The 20436-nt window shown below is 38.7% G+C and overlaps 2 protein-coding genes across 3 annotated transcripts in view; one reads left to right on the plus strand and one right to left on the minus strand.

The window, feature by feature from the left end:
• The window catches only part of LOC139141136 (uncharacterized), a 30325-nt gene extending 27371 nt beyond the window's left edge, over positions 1-2954 (minus strand). Inside the window, exon 1 of the mRNA XM_070710739.1 lies at positions 1358-2954. Within this exon, the coding sequence (XP_070566840.1) occupies positions 1358-2555 (1198 nt within the window). The 5' untranslated portion in view covers positions 2556-2954. The remainder of the gene's footprint in view (positions 1-1357) is intronic.
• A 4397-nt stretch (positions 2955-7351) lies between these two features.
• On the plus strand, positions 7352-16179 carry LOC139141114 (tyrosinase-like). 2 transcript variants are annotated; one of them, XM_070710700.1, is made up of 8 exons: positions 7352-8082; positions 9347-9755; positions 11161-11350; positions 11731-11888; positions 12309-12404; positions 13258-13350; positions 14137-14235; positions 14596-16179. In XM_070710700.1, exons 1-8 carry the CDS (start codon positions 7372-7374, stop codon positions 14757-14759), a joined length of 1920 nt encoding a protein of 639 aa, XP_070566801.1. In that variant the 5' UTR covers positions 7352-7371; the 3' UTR covers positions 14760-16179. The 2 variants fall into 2 exon arrangements, with proteins under 2 accessions (XP_070566801.1, XP_070566800.1); XM_070710699.1 differs by having other exon boundaries at positions 7355-8082; positions 12309-12443; positions 14596-15455.
• The last annotated feature ends 4257 nt before the right edge of the window (positions 16180-20436 follow it).

The following is a 20436-nucleotide window of genomic DNA, read 5'->3' on the forward strand; positions in this document are numbered from 1 at the left end:
AAATGTTGAAATTTGGCGAATTACTAGAATGAAGATTTACGGTAACCGTACAAATTATAGAAACATGACAGGTGAATGTGTGAGTCTACATTTATGTTCATGTTGTGTAAAATTCGAGACGAGTGCAGAAGCACGATGTGGTTTTCATTGAAATACTGTCTGCAGGTTTATGGAAGTCTACAACAACAGACATCGTAGCATAGCACTGCGCCAGGATAGAGGATTGATATCTTTACATCCATGGTTTGGAGAGTTGAATTCGAAACTGTTTCGAGTATATAGGGTGTCGGCGAATGTGTGAGTGTTCACACTCAATTTGCTGTACCCATTTGTGTACAATTCCAGACGAGTGTAAGACTCAAAGCGCGTAGTGGCAAAAGCATATCGAATTGATGAAGTGACTGTTAGCAGCGCCCTTTGAGGCAAGAATTGGTACAGTTTGAGCATAAATGAATCGTATAACGCAGGCGACCCTGCTCTATGCAACGGCAGTAGTCAGGGTGTATAAACAAAGTTATCTTGAGTTACATCAGTAAGTCAAGATTGCCATTAATTCATTATCACGACTAAAATGTTACATTTGCCCTAAAATTCAACATTTATTGTCATTTTTATGGTGTACTGAGCTGAAAATACATAAAGTATTTGGCCGCAAAAGCCCCGCCTTGATCAAAGTAGAATTTGACTCCCTAGTAACAAAACAATAACGCAAAAAATTATCTCGTGCGCGCGAGAAAGTTTCTCGTGCTCATGAGAAACTATCTCCTGCTGCATAGAAGTTTCTTATGCTCACGACATAGTTTTTTAGCTGCACAAAATGTCCCTTACACGCTTTCATAGATAACTTCCTTTTTTCAAAAAATGTTATTTTAGCGACGCAGTCACAGACAAGCGACTATTGAACACCCAACTTAATTGTGTCGTAATAACAAATTTTCTTCCGCTACGCTTTGACGCTGGTCGGATTTTAAGCGAGGTCTGGCTGGTGTCTGTCTGCCGGATCAAACATGTCCACAGCTATCTCGTGACGTCTTTGCCGCATGGAACTGACTCCTTAAAAATTAACGTTCAATCCCTGTGAAATTGAAACCCAAGCAGGGACATCGCGTTTATATCTTCCTTGCTTTAAATTGCGCCCAGAGATGTGTGGATTATCATATTGAATGTTCCGCGATTAAAAGATTGTGCAAGAGCAAAAGGATCACACAAATCACCATCACGTATACATAATTCATTCATTTTCTCATGATTTCAGTTGACCCTTCATACATAGTGTAATTAATAATACTCTCTACCGCATTATCATGACTCTCTGTGTCTCCCGATTTACAGTGTATAATAATATGTGAGGACTCACCTGCCGGAAAATCCAGGGCGACCAGAAGATTAACAATTAACCACTGAAAAAGAAAAGCGAACGTCGTGAAGATTATAATAAATGATGTCTTCATAACTTTTCTGTGCATTCGATCACGGTCGGGTTTTGTCTCGAACAAGCTGTTTCGCATAGACGCTTGCGATTCTCCTGTCGTCGCATCCGATTCCGTCTGATCCCGTCCACTTGTACTCGGTCCGGCCGTTGCAGCAGGCAGGCTCTCACCGTTTGCTGGAAAACACAACCGCACAGGCTTTCCGTTGAGCGGACCGGCCTTGACCACATTACCCGTAAACGTCGACTCGTTCGTGTCGCTGAAACTCGATCGTGGCATTCGGGATACGTTGCAATCTACAGAGGGAACAACTTTATTAGAGTTCATCTCTGATCTTCCATATTTTCGGGGACCGTTGTTGCCCAGGGTCGACCGTGTTTGCTCCACGTGCTCGACGGTCCTTTTAAAGATGTCGTAGTAACAAAGACACACGGTGACAAGTGATAGAAATGTAACTACACCGACACAGTACGCTAGATACCAAATAAAACTGTCGACACGATTCGTCCACAGGTGACAGCCATGGCTATCGTCGCCCTGACTGGCTGTGTGACTGATAGTTGGCCCAACGCTCAGTGAAACAGACAAAATGCCACACAAAGCCGACACTAACAACACTTTCTTCGAATTAAGCCATCGTCTTGGATATCTTTTCACGAGGTCGTGTCTGTCGACGCTAATGAGAGTAGTGACGAATATCGTCAATAGCAGGGTCGAAAAAGATAAAACTTCATGTACTAGACAGAATTCAAACATCACAATGTTAGGGTTCAGAATTCCGGCTAAGGCCATTGGTACACATACGGTACACGTCACCAGATACGCAACTGAAAGAATGGTTGTCAGATACTTTCCTGTTGGTTGTTTCCTTTGATAATTGATTGACGTGATGACCAGAACATTGTCCATTGTACCAACCACAAACACGGCCATTAGAATAACAACGCAAGACACCGTCAGCCATGAACTAAACTCACGTATGATACAGTGGTCATGTCCATCTTCAACGTCGTGGTCGCTATGATGGCCAGGCTCCTCGCAACCATGAGCCATTTCCAACCACTTTGACGAGTTCGCACTGCAGTTGTGATGGTCCATGTCGACAGTGAAGGACTTGCCAATCATCTCATATAATAGCTGCCACTGTCGAAAAAACTCCAGCCGTTCAGTCAACACAAGCGATTGTAACAGTGCGACAGTGCGTTGGGCAAACAGAATTTCGACAGTTCTGTGAGCATGTACTGTTCGCAGCAAACCAATAGAATCGTTTTAGGTGAGCTCATCCCACTGTTACACAACGAGCTATATATACAGGCAACACGAAACGATCCCCCTGTTTTTTCACGCATAACGATATCCCGTAATAGGCTCAATCTCCATGGCAACGATGCCAGTTGTTTCGAATGATACGAGAGTTATCTTCCTGATGTGCACGGCCGTGTCTACTCTTCCATTCACACTTAAACCTGATGACGTTTCCAAGGCTCAAACTTTCATTCTCTGGCCCTTTGCGATTTCGGTAAAAAGATGTCATGTAGAAAGACTGTGAATTGAAACTGATGAATACGAACCTGATCAGATCGCAGTCTTTACTGGGCAAATTAGCATATTACAAGTACGTAATTTTATAGGTTGCTCGCCCAATTTTTTAATATCGGCTGCTCTCAATTGGAACCACTTGCTGAGTTGATTATTTTCTAGGTGTACTGTACATCAAATTACAGTCCCTTCATCATGGAAGGACTGTGATCAGATAAGTACTTTGAACATTTCATTAATATTGGCATTTCGTGAGATACCACATAGTGTCCTTTCCTTAAAAGGGCAGTTTTTATCAGCTTTGTCTCTGAGCAAATTGACTAATGTGGACAACTTACAAATTGACTAATGTGGACAACTTACAAATGACTAATGTGGACAACTTACAAATGAGAACAAAGGACTAAAATCACATAAACAGTCAATGTCAACAACCACTAATCTTGAGAACCATGGATGAGGACCGTCCCTTTAATTTCTTCCTTCCTTTGGAACCTATGTTGATTTCGCTTCAGAAAGCCCCGACTTCCATTTTTGATGCGTAGGAGCTCTCAAGTCGACAACAATTAATGTCAAGAATGTTTTTCTACTGTGTTGAGATTTAGTTGTAATTTGCAGTTACGCTCGTTCTAAACCTACAGTACACCTTCATGTTCTGCATATACATTTAGAGCAGCTGTTTTAACTTAAAGGGAGGGTGTCATCGGAGATCTGCTCAAAGGTTGCCAGGGTAAACACTATATCCAAGGTAAGTTGGGGGTTGATGAAAGTTTGTTAACATTGAATATCGTAAAACTTAAATATTGCAGCTATGTTGGAGTGATGCATCTAGATATCATGCATTAAATACATTGTTTGTAAACAAGAAAGTCGCACACACGCAGTTCCGACAACACTCCCTTTAACTACCTAATATAGAGTCAACCATTAAATTGTGGAAGTGTGGTTAAAATGCAAATAATTTGGAAACTATTGGCAGAAAAATTGACCTTACGAATAAAACGTACCTGCCATGCAAAATCTTAAAATATTTGTGAATTTTTAAACCGCAAAAATATACATTTGCATGTTACCATTCTGACAAACCCAACTGACGAAATGATCCATCTCTTATTTACGAGTGACACCTTTGTGGCGTTATAGGCAATCGTATTCGTGCCACCGTCGGACGACGCACATTTAGATCAACTCTGTGCGTTCACGGGCTTCGGCAGATTGCTGTCCGGTTGCCTATCCTCTTGATATAAAAGAAACGCGCTTTTCAAAATTCCGAGTCTGGATTCACCCACGCCTTTTAATTTATTATCGCTGAAGACACATCAAGGAAATTACTCTGTCTTCTGATCGTCTATTCACCCGAGTCCCAGTTCTTTCTGTTCCATCTCTCTTTTCGCTCGGTTTACGCTTAAAGTAGACTGCGCCTCGGGAAGGACTCTCAATTTTTACGATAATTTTCTGGTCTCCTGCTTGTGATGGCTCATTCTCAAACTCTTGGAATCGGTAAAAGTTTCAATTTTATCAGTTTTGTGAAAATCGAAATTTTGATTTTGCCGCTGAGAGCCAAACTTTGCACCACGGCCCTTGATTTTTATTCCAAATTTGGTAAGAGAATATTTGAAAGTTTCATTAAGGGGAAAGTTTGAGCAAAAGTTTGTCTTTTATTTTCGAGGCGAGTGTTCACAACGAGGTTAGAGGATAAGGACACGTCCCGTTGCTATCGTAACAGGTGCACATATCACGAATAATACCGACCAATAACAAATGCAAATATTTGCACAAATGATGCAACATTATCGTTGAGTATGGAAATATTAAAGCAATACCGCGTACACACTAAGGACACAAATGCATTGGTAGTTTACGTACACAAAGATAACACAATTTATAATACAGTTGCAAGTCTATATTTTACCGTCTCACTCAGGTACGTTGAAATAAATACTGCCAGTCATACCGCCATAACGCACTCTGTACAACATGCAGCATTATTGTTGACAGATGAAGACTAGTCTAAGCTAAAATTCAGTTGTACGAGTGAACAATAGTGTTGTACATTATACACATACAGGATGTGTTGACAAGTTGATTTCATGGCGTTTAAGTGTTTTAAGTGGAGCCAGAAAGTGAAATTTACAATACACAAGTAATATATTGGACAATTATCAAAAGTCCGAACAGCCATTGTGAAATCTAGCTATAGATAAGGATTACTCGTGAAACTCCGAAACATGAAACACAAGTCAAGTTTTATTTCAATAAGACGCTTATCTACAAATCGACTCCAAATCAACATTGAAACGAGTAACCACTGAAAAGTTACAGAAATTCCAGAGCGCACTCGGAGTTGACAAGCGCCACCGCATGTCGGTAAAACGTAGAAAGCGGAAATAGCAGAACGGTACATTAAAATATTAATATTTCAAAAACATTGGCATACAGAAGAAATATCAATATTTTATAAAAGCTTTCAAACTGTAGGGAGTTTTACATGATTATTTTCTGATTAATCAGCAAATTGCAAATAGTAAATTACACATGTTACATATCCTCTATGTAAAAGTATGGACGGGACGAGTCTTGCATTAAGGCATGTCATCCTCGGGCGAAGGATGTTCTGTGTGCAGATACCCTTCAAATGTTCATCTCACTTCGTTCAATGCGTAGACTTGCAATTTCAAGCAAGGTGAGGACAGCCAGTCAGTGTGGTACTATGTAAGTATTGTAAAAAGACTAGTTTTATCAAGCTTGAGTGCTCGGAGTTCCGTTATTTACAGCAATCGCCAGGGAGGGTTGTCAAGTCGTATAATAAAGTGTAAATCCATAAAGGGCCGTCAACAGTAACAGTTGACGATTTTTTCATTATATTTATTTCGTATGTCAATCCCAACTTCGTGTCCTATTCTCGAAAGCATGTTGAAACACCCACTATTCAGTTTGTCAACTCAGCCTCAATGCGTTTAAATGCACTAAAGTTTACATTTGAATTAAAGTCCGGACACGAATTCATTTGTCAACAGTAACAATGTAGTTTACACATGGACAGGCTGAGTTGGCAAGTTGAAACCACATGTTTTGGGGATCAGAACAAAAATATATGGGAAGAAAATCTGATTAGTGTGTTGTGTACTCACTCTATCTCCTGTGTTTTATCTGTCAATCTGACTTCGCTCTCGCTAAACAGTCCTTTCTTTGATAAAACCATCCAAGTCTAGATAAGATGTATGGCATTTTAAAGTTTATACTTGTGTTAAAATAATAAAATTAACAAATACGGATTTCTTGAAAGCTGGACAACCCATACCTAAAAAGACGTACAAAATGATCTTCCTTTCAATAGATTGAGACTTTGAGATCTTCCGTAATAAATGAGAAAACATGCCACAAGGATTTTCGCAATCTATGTCATAATTTTCTCTCTGTCTTCCCAGACTTAGTGTTCAAATAACGGTTCATACCATCTCTTTAGGCATCTAATGTTTTGCTCAAATGGTATTTGAACAAATTTCATAGTTCATTTGATCCCCAGAACACTTGTACATACATGGACAATCCACTGCTTTTGTAGTAAATGTACACCTATGTAAATTTGGTTGTTTTTTAAGAAATGTTTTTCATTGTTTCATTTTTAATTCAAATTGTTGTATATTTTACGTCACCTTTTTCTTTTGCTTGTTGTGTATTGTGTTATGGGGGACTGACTTTGTATATATAGGTGTTTTGCACCTGTTTTTGTCACCAGATCCTATGTAGACCCTCTGTTTTAGTTTACGTTGGATAAATCTTAATAAATAAATAAATAAATAGATAAATAGATAACAAATAAATAAACTCTGACTTGAATCAAATTTTGTAAAAAGGAAATCACTTTACTTATGCATAAAAAGTGATACCCGAACACTGTCATGACATGAAGACAGCTTTAACTTTAATGGTATGGAAAATGATGGAAAAACTTAACCTTCCATCTCAACACAGCAGGGTTTTTTGTCACTGAAATTTCCAGTAGCAGTACTACAACTTTCATCAGAAGATTAACCCGATCCCAATTTATATCGTGACCTTCCGTACACGTGACATCAAAATCGGCTCATAGACTTTCGGTAATTTATACGTATCCAGGATTACCAACCGTTCAACGTTAGCAGCCACGACAAACTTGTCGAGAGTGATCATGAACGAAGTCGTCTTATAAAGGAGAATGCCTTTTGGAATTACACACGCGTTTTTGATTTACATATTTTGTCTGATGTTCACAATTATGTCATGAAAACTGGAACTGAACAGCTCCTTTTATTCCCTCGTCGTATACTTCAAATGAAGTCATGATTATAAATAGAAACGTATGCAATGAGGTTACGTGACCCCGAGAGCTGAACTTTTCTATCAATGCTGAAAGTTAAAGATGGCGGCGTATCTGGTTATGGCGATCCGTGGGTGTCTGTCTGCTGCATTGCCGTTAACCGTGTTCATAGCATTTCTTTGCAGCCAGTGCACCGGACAGTTCCCGAAAGACTGCCTATCACCTCATGCTCTGTCGAGCAAGGAATGCTGCCCCGTCCCTGAAGGGCACCGGGCGAAATGTGGAGGTGCTGGAAGAGGCACATGCGAAGATCTGTCAGTGGAGAGTGCAGATTGGTCTGATTATGTAGGCGATCGGGACAGATTTCAATGGCCATATGTATTCTTTCACCGGGCATGCAAGTGCGAAGGAAATTATGACGGACCGGACTGTGGCACCTGCAAATTTGGCTTCTACGGCGGACTATGTGCTGATAGGGTAATGCTGGTTCGGAAAAATATTTTGAAAATGCCGAGGGCAGAGGTAGAGAAGGTAAAAGCATACATTTTAGAGGCTAAAAATACAGTCAGCAAAGTTCAAGTGGCGACTAGTCTGTACGTGGACATGGAAGACGGAAGGAATCCGTTTTTCAACGATATCAACGAATATGACTTATTCACATGGTTGCACTACTATGCTACAAGGCCAAATATTCAAAGACCCGCCGGTTGTCAAGGCGACGGTGCCACCAGAGTTGACTTTGCTCATGCCGGGCCGGCATTTTTCTCGTGGAACCGCCTACATTTACTATTGTTCGAACGAATGCTTCAACGAGTAAGTGTATGTCACAAGTTAGTCACTTGATGTATATAGAGCGTGTACATAGCTCTCCGTGAAAATCACAGTGTTCATAGAGATACGTATATCATTAGAATTACTGTTCAGTCTCATTCATGCTTTGTACACATGTTTGGCCGGCCAGACTTCGAACCTGTGCTTGCATTCCGTGCGGAAAGAGTCATGAACGCTGAAGGCGCGAACAGCTCGTCATGGGTGCAAGCGCGGGTTCGAGGTCCAGGTACTAGGTCTGTCTGGCAAGACTAATATGGTCACATCTCTTATCTGTTGCTATGTTTGGCGTACATACTGAAATAGGAATGATAAATGACCTACACTGTCGTAATTAATAACGTCTCCATCATCTATAGGTCTGTTCCATTGTGACCCAATGACCAACTCACACCATTCAATTACTTTCCTGTAAATTTGATGATGTTGTACAGAACTGGATTTTTTTATTTTAAAAGCGAGGAAATTTTATTCTTGGCAAGGTTTCTCCCATGCAGGAGATATGCTTTGAGTCTGGGAAGATACCTACATTAAGGTGTGGCGAGGGTGTGTTTAGGTACGATTTCTGCAGTTGGGCAGGTATCCAAAATTCACCATAGCAATCCCTAAAAGATAAGAGAAATGTTCACCTTTGTACAACTTGAGCTTTCTATTTATAGGACCAGAAGCCGCCTATTGATTTCAGAAATGAAAATGCCTCTCCAAAATGAGAAACAAGAGAAAGCAAGAGAAGATATGATAAGAAATTATTCATACCCTTAAAGAATACGAAATGATTCTTTTTTTGATTAAAAAGGGAAACGTTTCTCTCAGTCATGAATCTGTCTTTGCGATGTGTATTAACCTGAACACATTCTGCTGATTGTGAAAATACGAGTATCCAATGAAATGAGAATGCTGGCCAAGCGGTCTCGGCATTGGTACGTCTATTGTCTCGGGAACGCTTGTTTTATGAACATCAGTGTTGATAGGAAAACCAACTAGATTCGTCGACCATTTTCAAACCATCTTGACCATTGCTCGGATTAAGCATAATGCTGTAAAATTGTTATGCAACAACATTTGAATTTAAAATCATAGCCCCAGTTTACGAGTATGAAACTGCTAAGTGCTGAGTCGGTGCACTAATTTTATATTAAATAGTTAAATCGCTGATTGAAAGAAATTAAGAAGGTTACTTCTGTATACACCCAACAAATGCCTGCTGTTATTGTTGGTCAGTTCTGCCTCATTTGCTTCATGTTCACAGGTAAATAACGATTATACATTCGCACTACCGTACTGGGACTTTTCAGAAGCGACACACTGTGATGTCTGCAATGACATCTACATGGGAGACAGTTCGGCAACTTCTCCTCACCGTGTACTCGGACAATTTGGAAAGTTCAAAACTTTATGCGCAGACGCCGAGCGGTTTCATGGCCTTGGTCTGGTCTGCAGCAACATCGATACCTCGCAGTCAACTTTTATCACTCGACATCCGGGACACGCCGTCAATCCTTCAACGGAACCGGCCGGACTGCCCGCCGGACTGCCGTCGAAGGACTCTGCCCTGTATAGCCTAAGCATGACTGCGTTTGATCGACCACCTCAAGCGAGCGAGCCTCGCTTCAGTCAGTGGCTGACATCTCCTTGTAGTTTCAGAAACGTCTTGGAAGGTAAGCAGTGGCACAGCTACTCTTGGTGACGTCATTATTATTAGTTCAGTTGAGAAGATTCTCCTTCTCAAAGACTATTGCATATTTTATAATACTTATTATGGTCTGAGTTGTACGTTTGCAAATCGCCATCTCCACATAAATTGGATTCCATTTAGGAATATCTATATTCAAAGGAGAGGGCAATTCGGGGACAGATATACACTTTATTCGGACATTATAATAATTTTCTTGTTTATTACTTATGTATCTGATTTTGAAGTTATTTGAATAAGTGAAGTTTTCATCGTGTTGTTTGTGTAAAAATCGAAAGTTTAAAGTGAAAGTAATATGCAAAAATCTTTGAGGAGTGAATAACTATACGTATTGTGATGTGTGACCACTCCATCCTAAGATCTGGTAGTGGCACCCCCAGTCACTTGGTTATTTGAAATCTGCCTTATTATGATTATTATGATTATGATTATGCTAAGCCGCTTTCAGCTCGCTTACAGCACAGGCTATTGCAGACAATATTCATCCAGAAGTTATGATTCATAAACGTCATGTATTACAATTTTTATTATACAAGCCTTACCATTGTGTGAGTGTGCCTATTACTTTACCCTAGCTATCTCCATATAGTGCAAGGAAAACAGTCCATAACAGTTAATTACCCTCCCCAATCTCCTTCATTGGTATGTTCTACCAGTCACCAACGCGTTGGGGAGGGGGGTTATCACCCTGACTAAACAACTCGTTAGCAGCTCATATGGTAACAGACGGATTACCTTATAACTGCATTGGCGATAGGTAAGGAAAAAAACATGAAAAAACTAATGCAGGAAAGATCGGTAGAAAAAAACTAATGCATGGGATTAGTAAGGGTCATTAACAGATATTTTATGAATACTATACAGAGATAGCGAAGGTAAAGTGATAGGTACACACGACACCGGTAAGACTTGTATAATAAAAATATTTAATACCTGACGTTTATTTATCATAACTTCTAGACGAATACTGTCTGCAATACGATGTGAAACAGCGTACGGCAGTAAAATCTTGAGTTGCAAACTCGTGCCCTGATGTCAATTTTGTTTGTCCAGGGTCAATGATTGAGTCAGCCGAATGATTGAAGCCAGTAGCAAGTATTGACAGTTTGATGAAGTCATAGATGTACAATACGAATGCAAATTTTCAATGATGAGTGCTTACAAATACTTAGATGCCAGAACTCTTATGGTAGTATAATTATCCAAACAAGCACACGTCCAATCCAAATGTTGCTTTTTCGTGCAAGACTGTTTCTTGATATTGTACCACCGGCAGGGCATTACGCACATGTTGTTCGCACTTCTGCAGAATAAGACAAACCATTAAATGTGTACAAAGAACGAATAAACTGGCCTCCATTTTCAAACAGGGTTTGCAGATTCGGAGAAACAGACAGGAAGATTTCCGCCAATAAGGAGTAATTTACATAATCAACTTCATAATCTCGTCCACTCTTACATGAATGGCACGCTTAGTCACGTGATGTCTTCACCAAGTGACCCGCTCTTCTACTTGATCCACACAAATGTTGATAGAATTGCAGAAAAATGGATTCGGCGGTACGTTGTTAAATTTGTTGTTCGAAGCTGTTTTTACGACTAAAAGCGTATCTTCGATGAAAAATTTAGAGAAGAGTTTAAAAGGTGTCAGTGTATTTACTTTTAGCCACAGACGTTTTTATTTGGAGGCCGTCTCATAATGAAATGTGACTGTCAAAATGAAATTTAAGATTCAAATACAAAGCAACCATCTTCAACAAATTCAACATTCACCGGATTTATCATAAAACCGCCATTGTATAAACACAAACAAACTAAGAAATAACTTCATGGACTAGTAAGGGATATTCTTACTAATCAACTTAATTTAATTATCTAATCATATTTAGGTCACCTTGATATGAGTAGTTATTTATGCTATTGGCTGTATTTCCTCATAGACATAGAGTTTCCATGGACGACTATCCACAAAGCAATACTCCTATTGGACAATCCAAACATTCCTCCATGGTACCTTTCTTTCCAATAAAGACCAATGGTGAATTTTTGAGCCAGTCTCAATCTTTTGGATACACCTATGACGATATTGACAATTCTGGTAAGTTGATAGTCTGTAAGGAAAATATCATATAACATACGCATGCGTAGACACAGTGTTTGCACAAACCGCTAAGAGAAGATTATCTTTGTATCGTTCAGAATTGATTTAGACAAACTGAGGCGTTCGTTGAGTTCATAATAACGGAATATGTACGCAATAAGGATAACTTTCTGTGATCTATAGCTACGTGAACGATATAGTCAGTTGAGGAAGACATTTTATGTTCACATAATGCAAAGGACAAAGTTGGAATGGAAAGTTGACGAGCGGCCAAGCGGGCGGAATGTTCCAATAGAAGTGAAACAGGCAGACAGGACAGATATACAAGAAATCGTCGAGTAATGCTGAGTTTCTCGAAGTGACGTAATTAAATAATATCTCGAGATGACGTCAATGCACGTAATTTCTCATATGCAGGGCGACCTTTAGATGAACTTGAAAAAGAAAAGGAAGATAGCGCAATCGAAGAAATGAAGAAATGCATGGTTCATGTACATGTAGACGATCAGAGTGGTAGGGACGATGTCTCAAAGAATTTATCAAGTGAAAAAAGTGTGTTAAAATAGCTACAAGACTTAAATATTATACATTCTATATTTTTATATTTTAATTTGCTATGTCACGTGTCTGCATCAATTTTTGGTGATAATAGACGCTATTTTGGTGATTTATAGTCCATTTGATTGAAACCCAATTGGTCCCAACTCCATCTCGTCCCAAAGTCACCCCGTTCCGCATCCTGTCGTCCATTCCTGTGTGGAAAACAACGGAATACGCAACAATGACGTCATCCGTCCTCTCACAAAACATCTCCGAAACCACTTGACTTCTTACGGCATCGCCTTCAACATGTTTGATGGGCGATGGCAAATATGAAAAAGAATATTTGCTTTTAGATCGTCAAACTCTCTTGACATTGAAGAGACCGATGTTTTTTCAGACTGTGCGTTACAACGATAAATTGACGCCTATCTGCTATACACTACAGCAAGCTCAGTATAAATGCATACCTTCATGTTTTATGTCATGTCAGATCACCATTTGAGGTAAAACAAGCAGCAGGAACTTTAATGCAGATGCATAACAGGCTGATTTTTTATTCTGCTGAGACGACAGGGTGTAGGATGAAAAGGTATCTTTTACTTGGAGTTTGAAATTGTTTTATGACAAATTTGTTAGGGTCGAAGTGATGTGTCTCATCTCTGACCTTAAACTTGGCAAACTTTGCCGACCAACAAGCCAATGAATCACTATTTGCATTCATATTAGGCAAATTATGCTGTGTTTTGAGTTATCGTACAAACCGCGTGTCAGCCAATAATTGAATTGCTGTTTTGTCTACTAACCTAGACCTCTACTATTACAGAATTCTCAAAGAACCCGGATGTTAAGGAGCAACAGATTATAGCTTTACTTACAAGAGATCAATTCAAGCTTTCCGAGCTACAGAATATTGACGGTAAAAATATCGTTTGATTTTTCTGTATGATATCTTATATATTTCACATTAAGTTGGAATAATCCATAATCCATTCTTTAGTATGTTTTTACGCATTTTTGTCGTCGTCAGAAATTGCGTTGGAAAAGATGGATTTGAAAGTTCATTGTTCACGAAAGGAGAAGTTTTAGGGATTGCATAAATTGACGCCACGAGCGTGATTATTATGAAGCTGTTGTCTTGAAAAGCAAATTTAAACCCAAACACTACAACTATTTACATTGAAGCCCCGTTAGCTTTATATACATTTTGCTTATAAAAATGTCGTCAAATCTTCGGAGAGATGTTTTTGATTCTCGTTATTAAGCCATCGTCTTTGGAAATGCCACTTTTTTAATCCTTGAACTTGGTCTATTGTTCATAGTTTTTGTGTACTCGCTCGCAGGGGTCATATTTGATTTTAGAATCGAAAATTATTTATCTGTTAAAATATATGTAGTTGAATTTGATTTCAAACCATGTCCAAAAATGCAAAAAAGATACAGCTGACGAGGGCTTTAAGTCTCTTGAATGCTTATACTATCTTTCGGATGCAGCTGACCTTATATTTTCATTATTTTCCTCTTATTCCGTTTTATCAATTCGTCACTGATATTTCAGCGCTGAAGTTCAAATATCACCGAATCACGTGGTGTCGAGGGGTCGGGGTCATCGCAGAGGAATTGTACATTTTTTTTAAATGAATTACATGAAGAATTACATGCTGTTGTGGTCATAAATGCGCCTTTAACTATTTACCTTTGGCAGAGTATGACATCAATGAATGCGGACAAGATGTTGCTGAATTGGCGACAAATAAGTACCCCTCGGACATGAATGATTTACCACGAGTAAGAGAGTCCAACGGTGAGTACTGTGCAAAGCTACCAAGTATTACTGTAGAAATTTGAAACCACTGAAATACACGAATTGATGTTTCACTGTGTCGTGTGAGAATATACTCAATGTGTATCAGGGTATTAAGCTAAATCTTATCATAATCCACCCATTTAATAGAATGGGATTAGCCATGATAATTATTATGTTCTCCAAGGCAGTAGCTTAATGCAAGCCAATCTCTGTCGCTTCGAGCTTGGCCCTCCAGCAGAACGCGTCACTGATCAGTTAGACGCCATTGAGATAACATGCTATGTCAGACAACGCTATCCAAGCTAAACCTAGAAAATCAGTCGATTTCTGACAACATCGTTTAATTTTTAATTACAGGCATAGGAAGCAGTCTCGTCGTTGCGATAATTGCCATGTCCGTGATCGGAATCATCTTATTCCTGGTTGGGAATCTCCTGATAAAAAGGGGTCTCCATGGATACTACAGGAGACGAGCTTACCAACAGATCAGCGGGCAGGATTTCGTGTCCTCAAGAACTTAACGACCATCTAGTTTTTCAAGGATGCGTTGGTTTTTTTTTAGCAATGTGCATAGTTACAAAAACACATTGGTTGCCATGTGCAATATATTTACAAATTAAACCGTGACTATCAAATCATGTTGACCCAGACTGCGTGCTTCACGAAATCAACCAAGGCATCTTCATCTAAAATCAAAACGTTTCCATTTTGTAAATATTTTTACATGATTTTGTTTACGTTGAGTTCACTTATTCTTTGCTTTTTACCTGCATGATTAAAGCTGCATTACAATGAAGGAACGGATCTGGTATTTATTTAAAATATGTAAGTAAAATTTCAAGATAGGGTGTAGATGGAAAGAAACACTTGTAGACGTCTATATCATCAGGATGTTCATATTTGATTCACTGCGTACATCGAGACTTATCTCGACACTCATTGACGTTCCATATTCCAAACAAAGACTATACCTTCAAGTTTGCGTGATCTTCTGGCAAAATGATGTCATGAAAACTATGTATTGGGCATGCGCATTCAAATTCTTCTCTCAGTGGCCTCACAATCAGAGAAAAATACCCTCCCGAAAGCTGGTAGCAGCTCATATTTATATCAACGAGGAGCACAAGTACAATATTTTGCAAGAATGTCGGACGATCATGCAAAATAAATAAAGAAATGAATAGACATAGAAATAAATGAATACTTTCTTTCCTCATTCCCCACCTGGCTTGACTATGTTTCTTCTCTGCATCTGTACATCACATCCAGTGCTTGTTCGATCGCCAGTCGATCATTAGGAAGTTCTGTCATAAATGTAATTTATATTGTCCACACTTATCCAATGTATTTATGAATTTTGAACATACAAGTATTCCATTGTTGAAAACTTCATTTTCTGTTTTGTACATTCTATGAAAAACAAGGCTTGAAATATGCAGTAATATACAAATTGTTTTCACCATTTATCTCTAAGTTTCTTCATTTAGACAAATATGATTTGTAATATTTTACAAACGTAAGTAAAAATATAGCTCTTCCGACAACTTGCCTGTGATCTGAGATAGTTCAGAGTTCAGAGACAATCACTTTAATCTTGTAATGATGTTTTGTTTGGCTTTGTACACATAACGTAGACTTGCTCCAAGTCTGTGGGCATATTAGATATCAAAACAGAATAAATTGAAGGACTAAACTTCAGCAGACTGTCAAAAAATATAGGAGGCTGTTGCGTAGATCGTTGGATGAACGCTTCGGACCACAGCTCGTAACTCAGTTGCCGAGAAAAGTCAGGTGACTGGGGCCAATCTACACATTACGTCTTTACTGAGCCTTAATTCCAACGAATTGTCTGGAAATAGATTTTCAGAAAGAGTCGTTTGCTATAAATGTTAACACTGCACACAGAAAGTATACAAAACAAATAAATTTTGTTCTTCTCAGAGTATGTTGAAATGGGGTGTTTGCGTTGCAGGACAATCAAACTGTGTTCAAAATGTAATGCTATTGTTGAAAAATGGATATGAAATGAGAAATGAATATGAGAGAGAGAGAGAGAGAGAGAGAGAGAGAGAGAGAGAGAGAGAGAGAGCGCCTTGCAATAGTACCGCCTAGTACTTCACTCAACATACTATTTCGATGTTCTTAAGTCGCTTGTCTTGCCGTATTCATATTCAGTCAAGATGATGATGCCCTAAGGCGTTTGACATAAATGTCAACGAGATACTATTCATGTACCATTCATAACCAGATCAACAGAAACGACTTCCTTTCAGCCTCGAGTCATTCATTAGTGTGTGACCGTCGTCTGTAAAATTAATGATTTTGTACCGAAAACGTCACAAACCCCAGGCAAAGGAAGATGGATCATTCATTGATCCCCAAATCATAATTTGAGAGAGACACAGAGATGTATTACGGAAGCATTTATATTGAGCCAAAACTCGTGTATTTAAAATCATTGTCACCTGAGATGTGTGTGATGGATTTCATCTTCATCAACGGATTCAGATAGGATTCAAGACACATGCTCCCCAGCTTGATTGATTTCTGATGGAACTATCACGGGTGTATGATTGTGTTGTTTAAAACACACCAGTGATGACCGTAGCTGGAAGGGAGGTTGATAGCATTGCCTGAGACTTTTCCACCTGATTATATTTTGACAAAATGGGAAGTTCAACAAAAAGAAAAGTAGAACGAAATGTGAAGTTCAACAAACAGAGAACGAAATCGATGAAGCGTAACAAATGTTTACTACGATATAATGCTCAGTGCATCGGCCCATTGTTGCGTCCTTCCGTAATAACACTTCTCCATTCATCGAGTCGCTGTGTACCTATTGAGTGAAATGCTTTAATTTCCTGAAATCTATTCGTCCGGAAAGACTCGGAAAAGAAATCAAACATCAATTTCAAGAAAACGCGCGTGATAATGATGAGCCATCTGTCCGAATAAGTTTATAGCGAAGGTGTTCTGCAGGATTTTTTCTTGGCTGGGCAGAAATAAATCATCTTGTTCGCCGAAGCGACATGAAGTTCGTGAAATTCTTTTCACATTCAGACAATAAAATGTCCCTTCATCATGAAAAATGTACATTCTTTCATGAAGGTAGTATGCACCTTGTGAAAGTGAAGGACTTTAACTTTTGCTCGAAATTTCTAAATCAAACTTTTGATCACTATTTTACCAAATCTACAATAAAATCGGGGATCACCGTCAAAAGTTTGGAAGTGGGAAACAAATTACCCAACATCAGCGATATTTAAAATTCAAGATGCGACCGCCATCCCTGTGTTAACTATATGGGAAAACAAAAAATTCGGATTTTTTAAAAAAGAAAGGCAATGAATTTTTAGCTTCTATAGACTATAGTCCATAGAAGCTATTTAGATGGGTATCCATCCGGCGTCCGTCGTCAGTCTGTAAAATTCGGACGAACCATTCTATTTGTTGGTGGTGTTAAAATTCGTCAGTCTGTATGTCTGTCTGTCTGTCTGTCTGTCTGTCTGTCTGTCTGTCTGTCTGTCTGTCTGTCTGTCTGTCTGTCTGTATGTATGTATGTATGTATGTATGTATGTATGTATGTATGTATGTATGTATGTATGTATGTATGTATGTATGTATGTATGTATGTATGTATGTATGTATGTATGTATGTATGTATGTATGTATGTATGTATGTATGTCCGTTTGTGAGGCGTCCGTCCACTCAAATATCTTGAGAACCGCAGTACTTACTGATTTGATATTTGTTGTGTAGATGAAAAATATGATTATGAGAAAGTGTTTTTTTTAATTTTTTGATATTGTTGAAAATATTCAAATTAGCTCAAAAATGGCATTTTTGGTCAAAATTTTATTTCATCAAAACCGCTCGTCTTACAGCTTTGATATTTGGTATACAGGTTTCTACAGATGAACTCAATATGATATATTGAATATATGATGAAATCAGCAATTTTGAATTTTTGGTACAATTTTTGCCATTTTTGGTCAAAAAATGTGTTTCTCAAAACCTACTTGTCTGATGCCTTTAATATTTGGTAAAAAGGTTCCTAGGGGTTGTCTTAGTGTGATATATTGAAATTTGATGAAATCTTCAATTTTTGTATTTTTTGGTCATTTTTTGCCATTTTTGGTCAAAATATTTGTTTCTCGAAAGTTACTCATCTGATAGCTTTGGTATTTGGTATACAGGTTCCTAGGCTTTATCTTAATGTAATATATTGAAATTATGATGAAATCTTCAATTTTGTATTTTTGCAGCTAATTTAGCCATTTTTGGTCAGGCCGTCCTGAAATGAGCTATCAAAGATATCCATCTTCTTCATCAATACATGTGTCACAAAAAGTTATTCTCTACCGGTACATAACACAGCAGATCTAGAGCTCTGTCGACTGTTGGGTCGCTTGTTTTTCAAAACCGCTGGTTAGACAGCTTTAATATTTGGTTTACAGGTCCCTAGGATGACCTTAGTGAGATAATTTCATACAGTCAGGAAATACTCAATTTTGTATCCATGTCTATAGTAGCTTCAGGGACTTTGGCTCTATGTTTTTCTTATTCCAAGAGCTTTAAAATGAGCCCCCACAAGTAGTAGATCAGAAAAGAATTGTAAAAATTTGAGAGACCAGATATTTCTCCGAGACGCGTTCTACCTTTCAGTCCGAACATTTTGTATAATCCCAGACATTCCCTGCTTTACAATGACAAGACTGTTCACTATCATTCATTTAGAACACGTTTGTGTATGATACATGAAAATGATGACCGTCCTTCATTTCGCATTTACAAAGTTAAGTTTGTAATTGTTACTACTATTTACACTTTTTTGGATAATTCTTTCTCTGGTAAATTAATATACTTCTTCATGAATACTGCACACCGAAAATCCAAGAACAACAATATCTGATACAATGGGTATCTCCTTGCAGCTGTGGAGAAGTCGCATTGGTGTGTTTTCTCAGCCAACATCCTGGCGATGTGTTGATCCTTGGCTAAATGGCACTAAGGAATATGGCGACTGGCCACCTGGTCTTGATCTTTTGTATAGGACTGTGGCCACCATGTTTGTCATAAGTTTGACACTGGCACTGAGTTACGAGCTTCTAAACGTGAATTTAATGAATCTAGACACAGTCAAGTGAAGTGTTTGACACAACTGATGGAGTTGGCGATTGTCTCATACTTACTCATTTCATTGGTTTTTCAAAGACCATTTTGACAATTTCTAACTTGAAAATGTAATAGTAAACATCTATTTCCTGGTCATGAGGGCTATAGCGCCCGTCTATTACCCAGATACACATCACTATTCCCCGAGGCCGTAGGCCGAGGGGTATAGCGATTTGTTACTGGTAACACACGGCCACGAGGGGTAATAAACGGGTGCTATAGCCCGAATAAAGACCAGGATATAGGTGTTTTATAACACACCACACGTTCATGTTGTATTATGTTATATAGTCTTTAATGTGTTTTGATATTTTGCACTGCAACAAGTTTACTTGGCGATATTTCCACCGCGTTTACAGTAGTACATGGTACCACTTTCTTCCAAAAACCATTCTAAGCATAACTAGCAACATCCTTGGTTGCACTTGAATCTTTTTCGTCGATTAGCTGTTCAAGTTCTTACGCTGTTGGAATGGAAAACATATCTGTTTCGGAGAGAGAAGCTCGTCGCTCATCCCGGGCGAATATCACGTTCTAGTCACCCGCCATTGTTTCAAAGCTGCAGAAGACACTACGGTCACGTGACCGGGCACTTTTCCAAATTTGGTCAAAACTATTTCCCTAGGGAAAGTTTTTTCAAAAAATACCCTCTGACGTCACTTTTGTCGATTAAGCGAGGACTAGACGTATCTATTTTTCTCGTCACGTGACGTACTCTGGCGAATCGCGACATGGAATGAGCATGTGGCGTGTTCGAAGATAGATTATAAACAAACACTACTGCTAATACTCGTTTGTATAAAAGAGTGATATATATTCCTCTTAAAGAGATGTCCTTAGGTTTTGACCATCTGATTGATAAACTCTTCAAAAGTAGAGAACAATTTACGTTTCCGTACGGCAGAAACAGACTCGATGGCTGATGCAGTATTCTTGGGTCATATGTCAGCATACGCATTTTTCACCCTGACATAAGCTTATATATCAAAGTTATTGAAATCCATTGGTCAGCTCCAATTGAT

The sequence above is a fragment of the Ptychodera flava genome, chromosome 9 (genome assembly GCF_041260155.1).
Source record: "Ptychodera flava strain L36383 chromosome 9, AS_Pfla_20210202, whole genome shotgun sequence".
Lineage (NCBI taxonomy): Eukaryota > Metazoa > Hemichordata > Enteropneusta > Ptychoderidae > Ptychodera > Ptychodera flava.